This window comes from Budorcas taxicolor, chromosome 5 (assembly GCF_023091745.1).
Source record: "Budorcas taxicolor isolate Tak-1 chromosome 5, Takin1.1, whole genome shotgun sequence".
NCBI classification, from domain to species: Eukaryota; Metazoa; Chordata; class Mammalia; order Artiodactyla; family Bovidae; genus Budorcas; species Budorcas taxicolor.
The window spans coordinates 128,483,287-128,507,115 of record NC_068914.1 but is presented as its reverse complement, the minus strand read 5'-3'; the positions used below and the strand labels follow the sequence as shown (position 1 = coordinate 128,507,115).

The 23,829-nt window shown below is 37.7% G+C and overlaps 1 protein-coding gene across 1 annotated transcript in view; it reads right to left on the bottom strand.

The window, feature by feature from the left end:
• Window positions 1-23,829, bottom strand: part of DNAI7 (dynein axonemal intermediate chain 7) — an 87,869-nt gene that overhangs the window by 48,197 nt on the left and 15,843 nt on the right. Inside the window, exons 2-7 of the mRNA XM_052640520.1 lie at window positions 21,380-21,464; window positions 19,251-19,342; window positions 15,227-15,328; window positions 14,000-14,137; window positions 3,832-3,978; window positions 1,285-1,388 (exon numbers count right to left, since the gene is read on the bottom strand). Coding sequence (XP_052496480.1) covers window positions 1,285-1,388; window positions 3,832-3,978; window positions 14,000-14,137; window positions 15,227-15,328; window positions 19,251-19,342; window positions 21,380-21,464 — 668 coding nt within the window. The remainder of the gene's footprint in view (window positions 1-1,284; window positions 1,389-3,831; window positions 3,979-13,999; window positions 14,138-15,226; window positions 15,329-19,250; window positions 19,343-21,379; window positions 21,465-23,829) is intronic.

Genomic DNA, 23,829 nt, shown 5'->3' with positions numbered 1-23,829 from the left:
TCAGTTCCTGGTTGGGGAAATAAGACTCTGCAAGCTGCACAGTGTGACCAAACATAAATGAATAAAAAATTTAATTAAAATTTAAACCACAGAGTATTTTGTAGCAAATAGAACTTGGAAAATATTTTGTTCCTTCCTTTTACTAAATATCAAAAATAAAGTCAATTTTTCCCATTGTTGTTGACTAGTCTTTTTAGAACTGGGACTAGAAATCTAGACCTCCTACCTTTCTTATTCTGATAATTTTTCTCTAAAACTCACTGTGCCATATTAACTCAACTATTTTGAAACATTTGAGTAAAACAGCAGCCAAGTGATTATGAATTTGTCATTATCTCTATTATTCCTCAGAATGATATTACTTTGGTGAAAATATCATTTAAATATCTGAAAAGTAATAAATATGAAATTATTTTTGAAAGTATTATTTTTAAATTTTAAATAAATATTTTTAAGTTTTTACAATGTTGTGTTGGCTTCTGCCATATAACAACACAAGTCAGCCATAATTATGTATACATACCCGGTTCCCTTGTGGCTCAGCTGGTAAAGAATCTGCCTGCAATGCGGGAGACCTGGGTTTGATCCCTGGGTAAGGAAGATTCCCCTGGAGAAGGGAAAGGCTACCCACTCCAGTATTCTGGCCTGGAGAATTCCAGCACTTTATACTCCATGGGGTCACAAAGAGTCAGACACAACTGAGTGACTTGCTCTTTCACTCTCCCTCCCTAGCCTCTCTCCCCTTTCCCTATCCCACCCTCTAGGTCATCACAGAGCACCAGACTGGGCTCCCTGTTGCTACGCAGCAACTTCTCACCAACTATCCATCTTACACCTGATAGTGTATATATGTTGATGCTACTTTCACAGTTCACACAAAATAAATTTTTTAAAAGCTTCAGACTGTCCCATAGGAAGCACCTGCCACTTCTACTTTTTGGTGGGGAGGGAGGCTGAGTGAGTGAAAAAAAGAGGAAGACCCCGGTATCTAGTCAGTGTATATTTATACTAGACATCCTATTATGTATGACCTTTACAGGTATTAACATTTAATCTTCAGCCCAATCCTATTAAGTGATAAAAATAATTTCACTGTTGATATACTGAAGCCTTACAAGGCTAAGTAACTTGCCTAAGATAAACAACAGGTCTCAGAATTAAACCCTAACTGGCTGAGTTCCTAAGATGGGTTTTTATAAGTATGCCATGCTGTAATGCAACAGGCATTTGCTTGGTCATGTGACTCTAATGTCTTCAGACCTATAGGATCACCCATGGCAATACCTTGGATTCTTCTTGAGGTTTGCCCATATATAGAGAGTAACATTTTCATCTCGAATGACTTTTTCCATATTTCCACTGTCCAGATCTGCTAAAGTACTAGCTTGCTGTAAGAAAAAAAGAAAACATTATTAAGATTAGAGGCCTCATAAATTATACAATTTAGGTAAGTTATTTCATCAGTTAGCTGTTGGATTCCCTTCAATACTTAAAAAAGTAATTCTGGTAAAAATAAGGTTCAATAAAAATAACAAAGAATTGTTTTAAATAATTCTCTAAATGATACAAATGTATTTACTCACTTAAATGTGTTCCCCCTTTTCTACTCAGTTTCTCTTAAGGTGTCTAAGGATGGTAGTTGCTCCTATATTCCCAGGTAGCTCTTGTAGATTGCTTTTAGATCACCCTTTTCAATTTTAACATTATCGTGACTTCTCATTTTAACTATATATCCTAATCTTAACTTTATCCTTACCCTATGCTACTGCAAAAGTTAGCCTATTCCTGAACACACCAAGTTTACAAAACAAAATATCCCGATGAGTTCTGTATTTTACTAGTCTAATACTTGATAATCAACATACCATTTGAGGATATTCTTTAGAATTCTTTAATAAAGACTAAAATAGATTCATGCCTCTTGCTTAAGACATTAGTTCTTTAAAAGGACTTAAATAAGTCAATATGTATTCAGCTCCTATAATGTAAAAACTTAAAAGTACTGGGAATTGAATTTACTGCTATTTGTTTTAAAAGTAATTGTTCTGTGACGTCCCTGGCAGTGGTTAGGACTTCACTGAAGAGGGATACAGGTTCAATCCCTGGTGGGAAAACTAAGATCCCACAAGTCACTCAGTGCGGCATAAATAACAAAACTGTTGTAGAACTGTTCCACGTTGTGTGAATTTATCCAGCTGTTCCCTCACAGTTTTACTTACTCCTCTATCTTCTTTATTTTTTGTACATTGGAAGTTAGGTCAAGGTAGGTTTCATCAGATTAGATGAATGATTTTCTGCAAGAAGGCACCTTATGGGAAGTTGTGTTCTTTACATCGTATCCTATCAGGAGGCATATGATGTCCTACTGTTAACAATGTGGACTTGATCACTGAGTTCAGGTGGTGACTACCCATATCTTCCCATTGCAAAGTACATTTATCCTAGTCAGTAAGTAATCTGTGGTCAAATACTTTGGCATTATGAGAATGACATGCTCCTAAACTTTTCACCTAATTACTGAGGTAGCGGTCAATTATCTTTATCAGTTATTACACTGGAGATTGAAAAGTGGTGATTATCTTACTGACCATTCCTTCCACCTTCATCAGATGGTATTCTATAAAGAATTGTTCTCTCTACCCCACCTCACTTTCCCTCTTCCTTTCTGGGGTATCACTGTAGACTCATGAATTTTTATTTTAATCAACGTGCTTTAATAAACTATAGTCATTGTTCTTTCCGATATTCAAATTATCTCCAACTTGACCACTGGAGCTTTTTTAAGCTAGTCTTGTCCCTTTACCTATGACTCCATTAGTCTTTGAACATTTACTTGCTTTCTAGCACAAGATAATGCAAAAACTCATCTTGCAATAACAATCTCATCTTTCAAATTCCCTGCCCCAAGCTTGAATCAGCTATTTACCCCAATTAGAACTTATTCCTTTTCACGGAATAAAGAGAAATCTGGTTCATACTGATATTTCCATTACAAATTTAACACTACAGTGTTTTTTCTAATCTTCTCTTCTATATAATATATCTTTTCTTCTCTTAAAATAAAAATCTTGATCAGTAATAATTATAACACATTTCCTTACTGGCTTTTTCTTGCAATATAAATAAGATAGTTGCAAAATTTTAATATGAATATTACAGCTAAGAATAACTTAACAATAATAAGCCTTCTTTGTGGTTCTTTTTGTAATTAGAACACATTTTACCACGTCTATAAAGGTTACTGTGTTCTAGACCAGAAGAAAAAAGAAACCAAGACACAAAATAGCCAAAAGCAAGGTACGATCTTATACTGTTTCCTGATTTAAAAAAACAAAGGCAAACAAAAACTATAGGAGATATTCATGGAATATTAGGGAAAATTTAAATATGGACTGGATATTAGACTATATTATGGAATTATTAACTTTCATAGATATAATAATAATGGCTCTATAATTATTTGAACATTACCATTCGTGCTAAGATATTCGGTAAAAATAGAGTGACTACCAATAACTGTAATCTTGTGTAAACTGATTCATCTAGAGTGAATATCTAACATACAAGGTTTTGTGAATTTATTTCCATAATAGTCCTAGTAAACTTTAGCAAGTATAAGAGAAAATATCTAGAATTTAGCTATATTGATAATGTTTTATTTCTTTAAAAATAAAATATTCAGTTGATAAATACATTGTGCCTTAAATTATTCTGACTTTTCCTCAACCTTTTAAATCTTCAAAAAAATGATATTGGATTTTAAAAGTTATATAATACAAAATCATAACACAAAAGATATTAATAACATATAAAGCAAGACATCACACTTACTCTGAGAAGTATTTCTGTGGCTCTGTTAAACTTAAGATGAAGGAGCTCCTGCAGTTCTAGAATTGATCCTTGGTACTGGATTATATTTTTCCCTTGCAAATCATATGGTGGAGTTTCCAATAAAATTAACTTCAATTTCTCAATTAACTATAAAGTTAAAGTAAAAATACAAAGCAAAAATTTACCATAAAAGTAATCTTCTGATAAACAAAGGAAAAAGTGAATCCTCAACTATGTGTAACGAGCTGTCCTCAGCAAGCTGATAGAGGAGGCTCATTACCCAAGACTGTGGAACAATAGAAACAATAACAATATGGTAACAATGAGAAGAGGGAGCAGAAATGGAAGAGGAGAATCACTAATATCTACTGAATACTTACTGTGTGCCAAGACCTGTGTTCCAAACACTTTATATGTTTTAATCCATTTAATTTTCATCATAAGTCTATGGGTAGATACTGTTTATTGTGCCTATTTTGTAGATGAGGAAACTGAAGCAACCTAGTTGCACCAGTAAGGAGCTTAGAAGATGCCACTCCATCCTATCAAGTGAAAGGCTGAACAGACTTAAAAAACCAACAACTTCTTTATGGATCACAAAGCAGGAGGAGGGGTAAAGGAAGCATTTTTAAATACACAAGAGCACTCTGTTCTTCTTAACAAGGCTTGATCTCAAGGAAAATAAAGAGCAAGTTTGACCTGCTGGAATTTTTTTTCAATTAACTTAATTGGAGGTTAATTACTTTACATATTGTGGTGGTTTTTGCCATACATTGACATGAGTCAGCCAGGGATGTACATGTGTCCCACCATCCTGAAACTCCCTCTCACCTCCCTCCCCACCCCATCCCTCTGGGTTATCCCAGAGCACCAGCTTTGGGTGCCTGCTTCATGCATTGAATTTACACTGGTCATCTATTTTATATATGGTAATATACATGTTTCAATGCTATTCTCTCATATTATCCCACTCTTGCCTTCTCCTACATAGTTCAAGAGTCTGTTCTTTACTTCTGTATATCTCTTTTGCTGTCTTGCATATAGGGTCATTGTTACAGTCTTTCTAAATTCCACATACATGCATTAATATACTGTATTGGTATTTCTCTTTCTGGCTTACTTCACTGAGTATAATAGGCTCCAGTTTTGAAACTGACTCAAATGTTTTCTTTTTTATAGCTGAGTAATATTCCATCAGAATGCAAAAGTAGGAAGGCAAGAAACACCTGGAGTAACAGCCAAATTTGGCCTTGGAATACAGAATGAAGCAGGGCAAAGACTAAGAGAGTTTTGCCAAGAAAATGCACTGGTCATAGCAAACACCCTCTTCCAACAACACAAGAGAAGACTCTACACATGGACATCACCAGATGGTCAACACCAAAATCAAATTGATTATACTGATTATATTCTTTGCAGCCAAAGATGGAGAAGCTCTATACAGTCAGCAAAAACAAGACCAGGGGCTGACTGTGGCTCAGATCATGAACTCCTTATTGCCAAATTCAGACTCAAATTGAAGAAAGTAGGGAAAACCACTAGACCATTCAGGTATGACCTAAATCAAATCCCTTATGATTATACAGTGGAAGTGAGAAATAGATTTAAGGGACTAGATCTGATAGACAGAGTGCCTGATTAACTACGGACTGAGGTTCGTGACATTGTACAGAGGACAGGGATCAAGACCATCCCCATGGAAAAGAAATGCAAAAAAGCAAAATGGCTGTCTGAAGAGGCCTTACAAATAGCTGTGAAAAGAAGAGAAGCGAAAAGCAAAGGAGAAAAGGAAAGATATAAGCACCTAAATGCAGAGTTCCAAAGAATAGCAAGAAGAGATAAGAAAGCCTTCTTCTGTTATCAGTACAAAGAAATAGAGGAAAACAACAGAATGGGAAAGACTAGAGATCTCTTCAAGAAAATTAGAGATACAAGGGAACATTTCACGCAAAGATGGGATTGATAAAGGACAGAAATGGTATGGACCTAACAGAAGCAGAAGATACGAAGAAGAGGTGGCAAGAATACACAGAAGAACTGTACAAAAGAGATCTTCAAGACCAAGATATTCACGATGGTGTGATCATTCACCTAGAGCCAGAAATCCTGGAATGTGAAGTCAAGTGGGCCTTAGAAAGCATCACTACAAACAAAGCTAGTGGAGGTGAAGGAATTCCAGTTGAGCTATTTCAAATCCTGAAAGATGATGCTGTGAAAGTGTTGCACTCAATACGCCAGCAAATTTGGAAAAGTCAGCAGTGGCCACAGGACTGGAAAAGGTCAGTTTTCATTCCAATCCCAAAGAAAGGCAATGCCAAAGAATGCTCAAACTACTGCACAATTGCATTCATCTCACAGGCTAGTAAAGTAATGCTCAAAATTCTCCAAGCCAGGCTTCAGCAATACATGAAGTGTGAAATTCCAGATGTCCTAGCAGGTTTTAGAAAAGGCAGAGGAACCAGATATCAAATTGCCAACATCCACTGGATCATGGAAAAGGCAAGAGAGTTCCAGAAAAACATTGATTTCTGCTTTATTGACTATGCCAAAGCCTTTGACTGTGTGGATCACAAGAAACTGGAAAATTCTGAAAGAGATGGGAATAACCAGACCACCTGACCTGCCTCTTGAGAAACCTATATGCAGGTCAGGAAGCAACAGTTAGACCTGGACATGGAACAACAGACTGATTCCAAATAGGAAAAGGAGTATGTCAGGGTAGTACATTGTCACCCTGCTTATTTAACTTCTATGCAGAGTACATCATGAGAAACACTGGACTGGAAGAAGCACAAGTTGGAATCAAGATTGCCGGGAGAAATATCAATCACCTCAGATATGTAGATGACACCACCCTTATGGCAGAAAATGAAGAGGAACTAAAAAGCCTCTTGATGAAAGTAAAAGAGGAGAGTGAAAAAGTTGGCTTAAAGCTCAACATTCAGAAAATGAAGATCATGGCATCCGGTCCCATCATTTCATGGGAAATAGATGGGGAAACAGTAGAAACAGTGTCAGACTTTATTTTTTGGGTTCCCAAATCACTGCAGATGGTGATTGCAGCCATGAAATTAAAAGACACTTACTCCTTGGATGGAAAGTTATGACCAACCTAGATAGCATATTCAAAAGCAGAGACTTTGCCAACAAAGGTCCCTCTAGTCAAGGCTATGGTTTTTCCTCTGGTCATGTATGGATGTGAGAGTTGCACTGTGAAGAAGGCTGAGTGCCAAAGAATTGATGCTTTTGAACTGTGGTGTTGGAGAAGACTCTTGAGAGTCCCTTGGACTGCAAGGAGATCCAACCAGTCCATTCTGAAGGAGATCAGCCCTGGGATTTCTTTGGAAGGAATGATGCTAAAGCTGAGACTCCAGTACTTTGGCCACCTCATGAGAAGAGTTGACTCCTTGGAAAAGACTCTGATGCTGGGAGGGATTGGGGGCAGGAGGAGAAGGGGACGACAGAGGCTGAGATGGCTGGATGGCATCACTGACTCAATGGACGTGAGTCTGAGTGAACTCCGGCAGTTGGTGATGGACAGGGAGACCTGGCATGCTGCGATTCAACAGGTCGCAAAGAGTTGGAAACGACTGAGCGACTGAACTGAACTGAATATTCCATTGTGTATATGTACCACAACTTCCTTATCCATTCATCTGCTAATGGATATCTAGGTTGCTTCCATGTCCTAGCTATTATAAACAGTATTGCAATGAACACTGGGGTACATGTGTCTCTTTCAATTCTGGTTTCCTTGGTGTATATGCCAGCAGTGGGATTGCTGGGTCATAAGGCAGTTCTATTTCCACTTTTTAAAGGAATCTCCACACTGTTCTCCATAGTGGCTGTACTAGTTTGCATTCCCACCAACAGTGTAAGAGGGTTCCCTTTTCACCACACCCTCTCCAGTTTTATCGTTTGTAGACTTTTTGATGGCAGCCATTCTGACCAGCGTGAGATGGTACCTCATTGTGGTTTTGATTTGCATTTCTCTGATAATGAGCGATGTTGAGCATCTTTTCAAGCGTTTGTTAGCCACCTGTATGCCTTCTATGGAGAAATGTCTGTTTAGTTCTTTGGCACATTTTTTAATCAGGTTGTTTATTTTTCTGGTATTGAGCTGCATGAATTGCTTATATATTTTGGAGATTAATTCTTTGTCAGTTGCTTCATTTGCTATTATTTTCTCTCATTCTGAAGGCTGCCGTTTCACCTTGCTTATAGTTTCCTTTGTTGTGCAAAAGCTTTTGGGTTTAATTAGGCCTCATTTGTTTATTTTTGTTTTTATTTCCATTCCTCTGGGAGGTAGATCATAGAGGATCTTGCCGTGATTTATGGGAAAGAGTGTTCTGCCTACGTTTTCCTCTGAGAGTTTTATGGTTTCTGGTCTTACATTTAGATCTTTAATCCATTTTGAGTTTACTTTTGTATATGGTGTTAGAAAGTGTTCTAGTTTCATTCTTTTACAGGTGGTTGACCAGTTTTCCCAGCACCACTTGTTATTTGAAATTGTCTTTTCTCCATTGTATATTTTTGCCCCCTTTGTCAAAGATAAGGTGTCCAAAGGGGCATGGATTTATCTCTGGGCTTTCTATTTTGTCCCACTGATCTATATTTCTGTCTTGTGCCAGTATCATACTGTCTTGATGACTGTAGCTTTGTAGTATAGTCTGAAGTCAGGCAGGTTGATTCCTCCAGTTCCATTCTTCTTTCTCGATTGCTTTGGTTGTTCGAGGTTTTCTGTGTTTCCATATGAATTTTGAAACTACTTGTTTTAGTTCTGTGTAAAATACCATTGGTAGCTTGATAGGGATTGCACTGAATCTATAGTTTGCTTTGGGCAGTACACTCATTTTCACTATATTGATTCTTCCAATCCACAAACATGGTACTTTTCTCCATCTACTTGTGTCATCTTTGATTTCTTTCATCAGTGTTTTATAGGTTTCTATATATAGGTCTTCTGTTTTTTCAGGTAAATTTATTTCTAAGTATTTTATTCTTTTCACTGCGAAAGTGAGTGGGACTGTTTCCTTAATTTCTGTTTTCTCATTAGTAGTGTATAGGAATGCAAGGGATTTCTGTGTATTAATTTCATATCCTGCAACTTTACTATAGTCATTGATTAGCTCCAGTAATATTCTGGTGGTATCTTTATGGTTTTTTATATAGAGGATCCTGTCATTTGCAAACAGAGTTTTACTTCTTTTCCAATCTGGATTCCTTTTAGTTCTTTTTCTTCTCTGACTGCTGTGGCTAAGACTTCCAAAACTATGTTGAATAGTAGTGATGAGTGTGGGCACCCTTGTCTTGTTCCTGATTTTAGAGGAAATGCTTTCAATTTTTTGCAATTGAGGATAATGTTTGTTGTGGGTTTGTCGTATATGGCTCTTATTATGTTGAGGTATGTTCCTTCAGTGCCTGCTTTCTGGAGAGTTTTGATCATAAATGAGTGTTGAATTTTGCCAAAGGCTTTCTCTGCATCTATTAAGATAATCATATGGTTTTTATCTTTCAATTTGTTAATGTGGTGTACCACATTGATTGATTTGTGAATATTGAAGAATCCTTGCATCACTGGGATAAAGCCCACTTGGTCATGACGTATGATCTTTTTAGTATGTTGTTGGATTCTGTTTCCTAGAATTTCATTGAGGATTTTTGCATCTGTGTTCATCAGTGATACTGGCCTGTAGTTTACCTTTTTTGTAGCATCTTTGTCTGGTTTTTGTATTAGGGTGATGGTGGCCTCATAGAATGAGTTTGGGAGTTTGCCTTCCTCTGCAATTTTCTGGAAGAGTTTGAGTAGAATAGGTGTTAGCTCCTCTCTGAATTTTTGGTAGAATTCACCTGTGAAGCCATCTGGTCCCGGGCTTTTGTTTGTTGGAAGATTTTTGATTATAGCTTCAATTTCCTTGTTTGTGATGGGTCTGTTAAGATTTTCTATTTCTTCCTGGTTCAGTTTTGGAAGGTTATGCTTTTCTAAGAATTTGTCCATTTCTTCCAAATTGTCCATTTTATTGGCATATAATTGCTCATAGTAGTCTCTTACTATCTTTCATATTTCTGTGCTGTCATTTCTCCATTTTGATTTCTAATTTTATTGATTTGATTCTTCTCCCTTTTTTTCTCTATTTCTGCTCTGATTTTTCAGAGCCTAACTCACCCAGGAGAAAGGAAAAATCCAAATCCAACTGGCTTTAGTCATTCCCTCTCACCTAAGAAAGGACAGGAAAAGTTAAAAACACTTGTGGATTCATTGTCCAGAGACATAGGATTACTTAAAGACTGAGACCTAATCACAAGACTACAGAACTCTTCCTTCACACCTCACTACCACATTACACAAGGCTTATTTACAACAGTTCTTTTACCCAGTCCATCATATCTGGCTATCAAGAAAAAATTACAAGGTATACCAAACGGCAAAAAACACAAATTGAAAAGACAAAGCAAGCATCAGAACCATACATGGTAGAACCAGACAGACATGGTAGGATATGAAGATTAGAACAGGAATTTAAAACACCTGTGATTAATGTGCTATAGGTTCTAATGGATAAAGTAGACAGCATGCAAGAATTAGATGGGTGATGTAAAACTGAAAGATGGAAATCCCAAGAAAGAACCAAAAAGAAATGCTAGAGGTCATTTCATCAGAAACAAAGAATACCTTTGATGGGCTTATTCCTCAACTGGACACAGCTGAGGAAGGTATCTCTGAGAGTATTTATCAAGAGAATCCTCGAAAACCAAAAAGCAAAGAGAACAAAGACTGAAAAAAGCCAGTACAGAATAACCAAGGAGTTTGGAACAACTTAAAATAAATGTGGCACACACATAATGGAAATACCAGGAGGAAAAGAAGGAAAGACCCAGAAGAAATATTTGAAATAAAATGGCTGAGAATTTCCATCAAACTAATGTCAGACACCAAACCACAGACTGAGGAATCTCAGAGAACACCAAGTAAGATAAATGCCCCAGAAACCTGTTTATGCATATCATTTTCAAAGGACAGAAAGTAAAAAAATAAAGAAAAATTCCTGAAAGCAGCCCAAGGGAAAAAACACCTTACCTTTAGAAGAACAAAGTTAAGAATTACATCCAACTTCTCAGAAATCATACAAGCAAGTGGAGAGACATCCAGTGTTGGGAAAAATTAAGGCACAGTATGATCAAGGAACAACAAATAAATAGCAGAATGTAACTTTTTCCCTACAGAAGACAGCAACCAGCTTTATTTTAGGAAATAATCACATGTAATGGAATAGGATTTTTTACTGTAATCAGAATGAACTTTTGATGTGCTGTGAAGCATGAAAGCAATGACTGAGTAAACTCAGCTGAAAAGCAGTATAGCCTATAAAGAATAAAAGAGTAGAATTTAATTTTGAAAACTGACATAGATAATATATAGAAAATTTCCAAAGTAAGAGAGAGAGCATAGTTGTGCTGGGTAGTGTGGGCTCAAGCCAGAAACCTGGGCTTCATCCTCACCCTCTTACCAGTGGCATGATCTGGGACAAGTTATTTAACATCTGAGTCTCGCTTTCTTCATTTGAAAAATGGGGATGATGGTGCCTACCTCACAGGGTTATTGGAGTTACTTCACAGCAGCAACATGAGTAACCTAAACCAGGCTGAGAATGTCTGCCATAGCAAGGCTTACATAAGAATTTGCCATACAAATAAATTTGATAATTTAGAACTTGATGTTTACTGTGGGATAGTGCTCAGTTGCATCCTACTCTTTGCACCCCATGGACTGTAGCAAACTCTGAGTTTGCTCCCTAGCAGGCCCCTCTGTCCATGGTTTTCCAGGCAAGAATATTGGAGTGGGTTGCCATTTCCTACTCCAGGGCATCTTCCTGACCCAGGGATCAAACCCACATCTCTTGAGTCTCCTGCATTGGCAGGTGGATTCTTCACCACTGAGCCACTTGGGAAGCCCTACCATGGGATTACTGCTATCCAGTTCTTTCCGTTCATCTTGTGACTTCTGCTGTTATTGATTACTCTCCTTGTCTGTCTCCTGTTTTATTTTACTTATCCTTTTCTCATCTTCCCTACTATTTATTATTTCTGCCTCTATACCCCACATTTGTAACAGGAAGATGTCATACCCAGCTCATCACTGGTGAACTCTAGTACTACTTCCTGCTGCCTCTGCTAGTTAAAGAGCAGCAGACTCCTGGACCAGCATCACGTCATGGCAGCCTCAGTCGGGAGAGAGGATATGAAAGAACACTCTGTGAGGACTCTGTTAGCAGCCAAACCCCTCATGGGAGGCTCTTTGGAATCTTTGGAAAGTCAGAGTAAGGCTCATCTAAGGTCTCGTAGGGGACCATAAGCAAGTCACTATCTGTTTCTTCGTGTGTAAAATGAATCTCATAAGCTTGTTTTCCAGATTAAATTAGGCAAACATATTATGACCTTAACAGTCTGGAGTTATTCCACTCTATAGGCACATGGAGAAGTAAACCACAGTGATAAGAACTGCAACATGGTAAGGAAATGAAACAAAAAGCATTAGAGAATAAAAGGGCCAAGAGGAGTGAATTCTTTGTGTTGGTGTTGTTCAGTTGCTAAGTCATGTTCAACTCTTTGTGACTCCACGGACTGCAGCACGCCAGTCCTTCACTATCTCCCAGAGTTTGCTCAAGTGCGTGTCCATTGAGTCAGTGAAACTACCTAACCATTTCATCCTCTGCCATCCTCTTCTCTTTTTGCCTTTAATCTTCCCTAGCATCAGGGTCTTTCCCAATGAGTCAGCTCTTCGTATCAGATAGCCAAAGTTTCCATTGCTACATTGGTGTATCTAAGTGTGGATTCCTTTCTGTTTATCCTCACTTGGGATTTGTTGGGTTTCTGAGGATTCTGGGAAATTGTCAGTCTAATGAATATCGTCTCTTCCTTATTCTACATCTCCTTCTGGTACTCCTTGTCAATATACCTTTAGTCCTTTTTGTTCCATCACACATGTCTGTTAACTACTCCTTGATAATTTTTCATCTCTTCACTGTGCTGTATTCTGATAAATTCTTCCAATCTAGCTACTGACTCACTGATTATTAAGAATTCTTGGTAGAGACATTATTGTTTTGCCTTCATCAAGCTAAATATGAGCCAATCAAGTGCATATCATCACCCTTCGCAGTGTAGGTTTTCATCTATTATCCACATTACCTTTCTGAGGCTCTCAGCCATAAAAGGGTCTCTGATATCACTTGCTACCTTGCTTGTACCTTAGGCTTGCCTCCTGATGCTCCTTTAAACCAATGATAAGCCATGAAAGATTAACAAATAGACACTTTCTAGGAAGCCACTGACTTTGACACTTGTCCACTTTTCTGAATTGTCTTATGGACTCCAAGATTTTTCCTTTACTTTCCTTTGAGCTAGGCAATGGATTTAAATGTCACAACTTTTTTTCCTGGCATTTTTAAGTGCATGGTAAGTGGTAGTGCCTCAGGTTAACCTATCCATCCTATTTGTAGAAATAGAAAGTAGGGTATTCTTATTCATCTTTGTACTTATAGTGCTTAAAAGAGGTGCTTGGCTTATAGTTAACATTAAAAAAAATATGTGTAATGAATCACTGAAAAGTGGATAATTCTGGCTGAAGATAAAATCATACACTTTTACACTTGTTATCTACATAAATGGGTGCAACTTGATTTTTTTCTGGAATTGGATACACTTACAGTTAATGTTACAGTTTTGGACTTCCCTGGTGGCTCAGATGGTAAAGCATCTGCCTACAACGCGGGAGACCTGGGTTCTCTCCCTGGGTTGGGAAGACCCCCTGGAGAAGGAAATGGCAACCCACTCCAGTACTCTTGCCTGGAAAATTCCATGGATGGAGGAGCGTGGTAGGCTATAGTCCGTGGGGTCACAAACAGTCGGACACAACTGAGCGACATCACTTTCACTTTCACATTTCACAGTTAACATTTCAGATTTGTTAGGCTGATCTTACCTAAGCTGGTGAGAGGTTTTTAGGAGTGGTAAAAATAAAAAATAAAATAAAAACACGAGCAAATATTTTTCTTCCTAACCAAGAAAGAAGTAGTGTTACTAACTGGCAAATGTAATAATTTTTTCTATTTTTGGAATCAATATCAGACTATAACTTAAAATCACAGAATAATGCTTAAATACTTACATTTAGCACTAGTTTACTCTTCTCAATCACTTCCTCTAAAGTCTCATTGGTTTCCTCTTTCCATAAGGTAATAAAAGTATTAATTTCTTGGGCTATTGAAGGATCAGGACTCCCATCACATTGAATGTAGTGTTTCCACTGTGGAACAGAAATGCTTGCAAGTTCTCACTGATGAAAATTCCACCAAAGATTAAATTACTTCTTTTTCGAGGTATGAACTCTTATAACCTAGTTTTCCAATTCAGGCGAAAACATATTACGATTTTAGTTACTTGAAGATGTCTCTAAAATACCCAGATATCTCTGCATCAATATAACTTATAAGCTTCAATAACTCAAATAAATAGAAATTATATCTACTGTCACATTTTACTTTTAAAACAGTGTTTATGAGATAATTTTGTTTTGCTTTCCTTGCTAATCATATAGCTCCTGTCTTTACACAAGTTTAACATTTGGGTTAATTTATATTTCTCAAATTATTACTAACTATTAATCGCCATGTCACTTTCATATGTCATTCATTCATTGTGTAGTCTATGCAAACTCTACATTTGTAATCGTATTGTTTGTGTGTGTGTGTGTGTGTGTGTGTGTGTGTGTGTGTGTGTGTGAGACTTGTTCAGTCATGTATGACTCTTTGCGACCCCATGGACTGAAGCTCACCAGGCCCCTCTGTCTGTGGAATTCTTCAGGCAAAAATACTGGAGTGGGTTGCCATTTCCTTTTCCAAGGGATCTTTCTGACCAAGGGATTGAACCTGGGTCTCCCACATTGCAGGCAGATTCTTTACCATCTGAACCATCAGAGAAGCCCGATCATATTGTGATTACAATTTTTTTGCTTTAAGTTATACTATAATCTTTGCCATATTATTACAGTTTTTCCTTTTTAACCACTGATATTGTTTCCAAAGCTGCACTGTTTTGAACAACACTCGACTGCCTCAGGGTCAGACTTTTTATATTTTAATTTAGGATAACTTCCTCAGTATAAATTCCCCAAAATTAAATCAGAGTCAAAGGATATAAAAATGTCAAGGATCTTATTGACAAATAGATTTCTTAAAAGCTATATGAATTTAATTTGCTACAAGCAAATGAGAGAGATCTGTCAGATTAAATTTTTTATAGACACATTTAGTTTCCTGTTATTAAGATGGATATCGGATTATAACTCCCTCTTATGGTATAAAAGTGTTAGCTAAAAAAATAAAATCAGTCCTACCTGGGAAAGAAATCTATTATCTCGTTTCAATTTCTCTGCTTCAGGGAAACATGCTTCTAATAAATAAAGTTCTTCAAGCTCTTCATTTCTCCTTTCTAGATCCTGTTTCATGAGGATAGATACATTGATCTTTTTTTAATTTCAGCTTTGTATTTTGTAAGTAGCATCTAAAATTTACTGGATAAATATTTAATTTCAAGATGAATACTACAATTTGTTTAAATGTAACTGATATTTCATGATCGGGATAATCACAATGGTGTGATCACTCATCTAGAGCCAGACATCCTGGAATGTGAAGTCAAGTAGGCCTTAGAAACTATCACTATGAACAAAGCTAGTGGAGGTGATGGCATTCCAGTTGAGCTATTTCAAATCTTGAAAGATGATGCTGTGAAAGTGCTGCACTCAATATGCCAGCAAAATTGGAAAACTCAGCAGTGGCCACAGGACTGGAAAAGGCCAGTTTTCATTTCAATCCTAAAGAAAGGCAATGCCAAAGAATGCTCAAACTACTGCACAATTGCACTCATATCACACGCCAGTAAAGTAATGGTCAAAATTCTCCAAGCCAGGCTTTAGCAATACGTGAACCGTGAACTTCCTGGTGTTCAAGCTGGTTTTAGAAAAGGCAGAGGAACCAGATATCAAAGTGCCAACATCCTCTGGATTATGGAAAAAGCAAGAGAATTCCAGAAAAACACTGATTTCTGCTTTATTGACTATGCCAAGCCTTTGACTGTGTGGATCACAATAAACTGTGGAAAATTCTGAAAGAGATGGGAATACCAGACCACCTGACCTGCCTCTTGAGAAATCTGTATGCAGGCCAGGAAGCAACAGTTAGACCTGGACATGGAACAACAGACTGGTTCCAAATAGGAAAAGCAGTACGTCAAGGCTGTATATTGTCACCCTGCTTATTTAACTTCTATGCAGAGTACATCATGAGAAACACTGGACTGGAAGAAGCACAAGCTGGAATCAAGATTGCCGGGAGAAGTATCAATCACCTCAGATATGTAGATGACACCACCCTTATGGCAGAAAGTGAAGAGGAACTAAAAAGCCTCTTGATGAAAGTAAAGAGGAGAGTGAAAAAGTTGGCTTAAAGCTCAGAATTCAGAAAACGAAAATCATGGCATCCGGTCCCATCATTTCATGGCAAATAGATGGGGAAACAGTGAAAACAGTGTCAGACTTTATTTTTTGGGTTCCCAAATCACTGCAGATGGTGACTGCAGCCATGAATTTAAAAGACACTTACTCCTTGGAAGGAAAGTTATGACCAACCTAGATAGCATATTCAAAAGCAGAGACGTGACTTTGCCGACTAAGGTCCGTCTAGTCAAGGCTATGGTTTTTCCAGTGGTCATGTATTGATGTGAGAGTTGGACTGTGAAGAAGGCTGAGCGCCAAAGGATTGATGCTTTTGAACTGTGGTGTTGGAGAAGACTCTTGAGAGTCCCTTGGACTGCAAGGAGATCCAACCATTCCATTCTGAAGGAGATCAGTCCTGGGATTTCTTTGGAAGGAATGATGCTAAAGCTGAAACTCCAGTACTTTGGCCACCTCATGCGAAGAGTTGGCTCATTGGAAAAGAGTTTGATGCTGGGAGGGGTTGGGGGCGGGAGGAGAAGGGGACGACAGAGGCTGAGATGGCTGGATGGCATCACGGACTCGATGGATGTGAGTCTAAGTGAACTCCGGGAGTTGGTGATGGACAGGGAGGCCTGGCGTGCTGCGATTCATGGGGTCACAAAGAGTCGGACACAACTGAGCGACTGAACTGAACTGATATTTCTAAAAGGTTTCATCTGAAACAGTGGTGTATATAGTGTGATATGCAGCCTCCAGGTGGATTCTCCAAATTCCTTCGGGATCAGTGAGGTCAAATCTATTTTAATGACAAAACTATGACTTTATTTGCTCTTTTTGCAGGGTACACATTTGCAAGATGGTGTAAAATTGCTGGCGCCTTTGTTCAAATCAAGGCACAAGCTTTATTAGTGGTCATATTCTTCAGGAGAGAGGGGTGATAAGTAGCCAGGTTCACATAAGAATGACCTGATGAAGAAGTAAACATTAATAATTGTATTAAATATAAAAACTTCAGTATATGTCCTTCGATATTCTGTGTGGTAAGATGGGAAGAATGCATAGAGCACTTTTGCTGCATATCAAAGAACAATGCTATCTTGAGAAATAAACATCTGTGCAACTGTTGAGTACTTTGGCAGACCTTCTGTCAGAAATGAATGAACTGACCATGTCACTTTCAGGAAACACTGCTGCCCTTGATAAAATTCAAGCTTTCAAATAAAAATTTGAATTTTAGAAAACCTGTATCCACTACTAGGGAGCCTGACAGTTTCCCGATCCTTAAAACCTTTTCCTGTTTGGCTGGAGTTGACACTAATGCATGTGATCTTTTTGATAATGAATTATAAGAATACATCAACATTTGGAAGCAAATAATTCAGTGAACCATTTTTTCCCAAGCTATCAAGTCATGATGTTGCAAAATCATGTGTCAATAAAAGATTTATTCAGAGTATAAAAAGAGATCAACATTTTAGTGTAACAGAGTACATAAAGGTCATTTATTTGGTTTCAGATTCCACATTAAGATGCTACCACCTATTAAGTTTCAGTATAGTATCAAGGCAAGAATCCACAATCATCTGAAAGGCTGTTACAATATTTTTCCTTTTTCCAACTATCTATATGAGGACAAATTTTCTTTCTTTATATTTACTTCAATTGATACAACACACAGTGTAACAGATGGAATAATGAAGTAAGGAGGAGATCCAGGAGGGCTTCCCAGGTGGCACTAGTGGTAAAGAACCTGCCTGCCCATGCAGGTTAGAAGTAAGGGATTCACGTTAGATCCCTGGGTTGGGAAGATCTCTTGGAGGAAGGCATGGCAACCCACTCCAGTATTCTTGCCTAGAGAAATCTCATGGACAGAGGAGTCTGGCAGGCTGCAGTCCATAGGGTCGCAGAGTCGGACACGACTGAAGTGACTCAGGATACAATATGAGATCCAGTTGTCTTTTGTTAAGTCAGACATTAAAGAGCTTTAAGAGATATAAACAATGCCACTCATTTCCCTAATTTAAATACACATTTATGTGGTAATGGATGTTAACTAGATTTATTGTGGGATCATTTCACAATACATACAACTATTGAATCATTATGTCATACATTTGAAACTAATATAATTTTATAACTCAATAAATACTGCAATTGTTTTTTTTCTTTAAGTATGTTTAATGTGTTTACTTAATTCATGTTTACATTTAACAATGTCTAATCTCTATTAATAAAATAAATATCTTGAAATTTGTTTTAATTTCTAATATGATAAATATTTATACATATAAACTGTCTAAACAAAAACTTCTTGGGGATCTTCACTTTTTAATAGTAATGAGGCTTTGTCCTGAGATTAAAAGGTCTCAGAACTACTGATTCAATAATGAAGAAATCTGGTGAAAAAGAGAAGTGAAATTTTAAAAGGGGAGGTAGAATTTGAACATTTTTTGGTTCCTATATTTAATTATCCATAAGATAGATTGAGAAAAATAACTTAATGGTTATAAGCATGAGCTCTGAAGCAAGACTACTTCTACCTAAGTCTTGGCTATGAAATTTATTAGCTGTTTAATCTGTCCATATTCCCCAATTTCCTCATCTGTGAAATGTGGGTAATAATTTACCCACCATAACTTTATGGTAGGATCAAATGAGTTAAATCAGTTCATACAGGCCTAAATATTATGGGTATCTATGGAAGAGGATGATATTAAATAGCCAAATAGATCTGATTGCTGTTGTTTTAGTTTCTAAGTCATGTCTGACTTTTTGTGACCCAGTGGACTGTAGCCCACCATGCTACTCTGTCCATGGGATCTCCCAGGCAAAAATACCAGAGTGGGCTGCATTTCCTTCTCTAAAATAGATCTGATAGCCACACAGTTTGTCTTCAGTAATAATATCATTACTGTTTACTTACTTTTGCTTCAAGTTTTTGCAATTTTTCATTCTCAATTCGTTGTATTTCAAGTCTTTCCATTTCTTCTTTTTCATATTTCACACGTGCTTCTTCTAAAGAACAACAGCAAGAAAATTTTTTAGTCTGTTTTTAAGCACTTAAAGTGACTGCAAATATTTAAGATATAGTGGTGGTAGAATACTAGATTTAAGTCACAGCCTTTATCATGTGGTAGAAATAAAACTGTCAGATTTCTTTCAAAAAAAAACCATGACTCTCAAAATTTCTGGCCCACAATTATATTTCTCTTCTCCAAAAAGTTTATGGCAATCTAATAATGATTTTAATAAATGAAAAGTGACAGATCTATCATGGGTAATTAAGAAGAAATAAAATCTTCAGATTTCCATAATCTCGTGACATCCACACCATCAGAAGTAACTACCTAAATTTTCTCTTGCTTTCACTGTTAAAAAATAAACCATGAAATATACATTAAAGAATAAGAGTTTAACCCAAAATAATAAAACATTCCCCAAGCAGTAGGTTGTGATACTGTATTCTTATCATAAGTCACCTAAAGGATTTATATGATTATTAATAAAAAATCAACTTGGAAACTAATGTGCTGGTGGTGCTCAGTTGTTAAGTCATGTCTGACTCTTTGCGATCTCATGGACTGTAACCCTGCCAGGCGCCTCTGTCCATGGGATTTTCCAGGCAAAAATACTGGAGTGGGTTGCCATTTCTTCCTCCAGGGGATCTCAAACCTGCGTCTCCTGCATTGGTAGGCAGATTCCTTACCACTGAACCACCTGGGAAGCTAAGGACAGACATTTAAAACCCAGTATGAATCAACAGATGTTCTTCATGTTAAAAGCTACAACTATCTGAACTATTCAGATTCTTAAAGTCACTTTTCAGTATTTTAAATAACCAAATTTTTATTAATTTCTACCTGACATTCTTTAACAAATGAAAATCCTCTTTAAATTTGACAAATAGATATTATTACACTGTAAGAACTTAGGCTGCTCTATGTGTTTCTTGCTAGTATATATTTCCCATATTTAATTTAAGAATTCTTACTGTACAATCAGCACCAAAGCTCTCAATTTAATCAGTAAGTAATGATATAAACACTTTAAGATAGGATTGACATATTTAGCAAATAAAAATATAGGATGCTCAGATGAATTTGAATTTCAGATAAATAATGGAATTTTTTTTTTGTTTCAGTTCAGTTCAGTTCAGTCGCTCAGTTGTGTCCAACTCTTTGCGACCCCATGAATCGCAGCACGCCAGGCCTCCCTGTCCATCACCAACTCCCGGAGTTCACTCAGACTCACGTCCATCGAGTCCATGATGCCATCCAGCCATCTCATCCTTGGTCGTCCCCTTCTCCTCCTGCCCCCAATCCCTCCCAGCATCAGAGTCTTTTCCAATGAGTCGACTCTTCACATGAAGTGGCCAAAGTACTGGAGTTTCAGCTTTAGCATCATTCCTTCCAAAGAAATCTCAGGGCTGATCTCCTTCAGAATGGACTGGTTGGATCTCCTTGCAGTCCAAGAGACTCTCAAGAGTCAAGTATATACTAAATATTGCATGGGTAAATTATCCCAAATTATCCATTGTTTATCTGAAATTCAAATTTAAGTGGGCATCCTGTATTTTATCTGGCAACTCTCCTTCAAGATATATCTGATTCAAATATATTCTTCTTAATGGCTGAGCATAGAACAGTCTTTTGGACTGTGGGAGAGGGCGAGGTTGGGATGATTTGGGAGAATGGCATTGAAACATGTATAATATCATATAAGAAACGACTCGCCAGTCTAGGTTCGATGCAGGAAACAGGATGCTTGGGGCTGGTGCACTGGGATGACCCAGAGAGATGGTACGAGGAGGGAGGTGGGAGGGGGGTTCAGGATTGGGAACATGTGTACACCCGTGGAGGATTCATGTTGATATATGGCAAAACCAATACAATATTGTTAAGTAAAAAGATAAAATCTGAAAAAAAACATTAAATTCAAAAAATTAAAAATTTTGAAAATTGTCTTTAAAAAGTATTGATTGGATGACAGAAATGCCAACCTATTGTTAGCATTACCCACATATGAAAATAGTTACCACTGTGTGTCTTATACCTTCCTCTTTTTGTCGTTTCTCTTCTTCCTCTTGTATCTGCTTCAACCGGTCAGCTTTGGTGATTTTCTTTTTCTTACTGCCAGACTTAATAAAGGTCACAACTATTAAAAAGGTTATTAACATGTATACAAACTACTTAAAAGCACTTTTACTTCCATGAATCTAGTCCTCTATTTATTCAAATAAGACTGCCTATTAAGTGCAAAGCCTTGACTCAGGGCCTTAAGGACAAAATACAGAAACAGTAGGAAAATTAGCATATAAATTATTCAAAGGCAAAATTGACATTGACAAGTATATACCATTTAATTCTATCATTCCCAGGTTTCACATCTTTTAAGTGGTGTTAAATAAAATCTCACTTCATTTTTATAAGGATTAAAATAAAATATATGTAAAAATATATTTAACACTGCCACGTCTATAAAAATTAGTTTTTTATGACTAACAGGTATAAATAGTTATTTTGCAAGTCTGGAGTAAGGAGAAATCATTTCCAAAAGCTACAGTCAAGTAAAATTTGTATAGAGCAGCTAGCTTGTAAGTCTGTGCCCCAAGGATTTTAATACTTAGATATCAAGGGAAGATATCCATAGGAACGGAAATGCAGGCATTAGCTATAGAGTTGGGAGAGGACTGGAATGGCCCTGGGAAAAGACCCCAAGAAGAGGAAACAATGGACTCCAGAATGGAAAAGAAGGCCAGAGCCTAGGCCATGGACACTGGACATTATTCTAAAAGAACTGGGAACTCCTGCGAAGTTTTTGAGAAGACCTGTGGCTATTATCTTGAAAACTAACCTGGTATGGGGGGGGGGGGCGGGGATAATTATAAAAATACCATCGTTTTTGTGACTATTAACAACTTATAAAGTCATGATACTGGAAATGCAGATGAAGGATGGATCCAATAAATATTGTATAAGCTAACTTATTTGATAATGATTGAAGCTGGAGGCAAGAAGAGGAAAGGAGTCAGAGAAGAGTCAGAAAGGAAGAACGATAGTCCAGAGGATGCAAATTAGAAAGAGGAACTGTTTAGATAAATTTATATATAATTAGTATAAAATGCTGGTGGAGCTTCCAGGCAAGGCTTGCAGGCATTGAAATGGAAGAACTGAGGTGCAGCAAAGAGATTAGGATTACAGAATACAGATTTGAGAACTACCTTGGTGATGACCCCCTCCCCTCCATTTTCCCTACAGGAGAGTATAGAAAGAGAAGAGCACCGTCTAAATTTAGAAATCAATTGTGTGGCTAATCCTTGGGATATACAGACTCTTGGATGACCATCGTCTCTTTTTGGCTCACCTACTGCAGAATGCACCATCGGAATCTCCAACCCACTAGCCCTGTCACTTTTCCACCATTCATCAGTCCCCTCTTCCCATACTGTCACTTCTTACCCCAGTTAGATTTCACAGTTCATCACCATTATCACTAACATATATCTCCACCTCCCCTATGTTCCTCTCCCTCTGAGAAGTTCAGCTGGAAATTTTCTAGTTCTAGTTAAACTCAATTCTTCATTTATTCTGTGCTAGCCATAGGGGCAGCTGAACCTTATCAGAGAAAGATACATGATTTCAAATTTGTGAGCACAAATTTTAAACAGGCTCTAAGCAACATTCAGTATACCTCATGCGAAGAGTTGACTCATTGGAAAAGACCCTGATGCTGGGAGGGATTGAGGGCAGGAGGAAAAGGGGACGACAGAAGATGAGATGGCTGGATGGCATCATCGACTCGATGCACATGAGTTTGGGTGAACTCCGGGAGTTGGTGATGGGACAGGGAGGCCTGCCATGCTGTGATTCATGGGGTCACAAAGAGTCGGACACAACTGAGCAACTGAACTGAACTGATTTCATTCTCCTCACTCTTCAAACTTCCAAAATCCTCTTCTCTTTCCTACTCTCAAGTGTTGACCTTACCTCTGAACATCACTAGAAAGTTTAAGAGTGTTAGTTGCTCAGTCGTGTCTGACTCTTTGCTACCCTATGGACAGCAGCCCACCAGGCTCCTCTGTTCATGGAATTCTCCAGGCCAGATTACTGGAGTGCCCTTCTCCAGGGGATATTCCCAACCCAGAGACTGAATCTGGGTTTCCTACATTGCAGGTAGATTCTTTACCATCTGAGCCACCTGGGAAGCCCAACTTTAAGAATACACACCAAATCTTTGAACCTACCTCTATCTTTGCCTTCCTTCCTGTTATTCATGGATGGACTGTATGTACCTTTTGCTACTGAAGGCTGCATCTCCCACTTTTACACTGAATTCCCCTTACTATCTATTTAAGATTTGGCTCCTGTAATTAACACCTCTCAATCTTGTCTGCCTCTTTGCAGCACCATGAACTATATAATCCATGGAATCCTCCAGGCCAGAATATTGGAGTGGGTAGCCTTTCCCTTCTCCAGGGCATCTTCCCAACACAGGGATCAAAC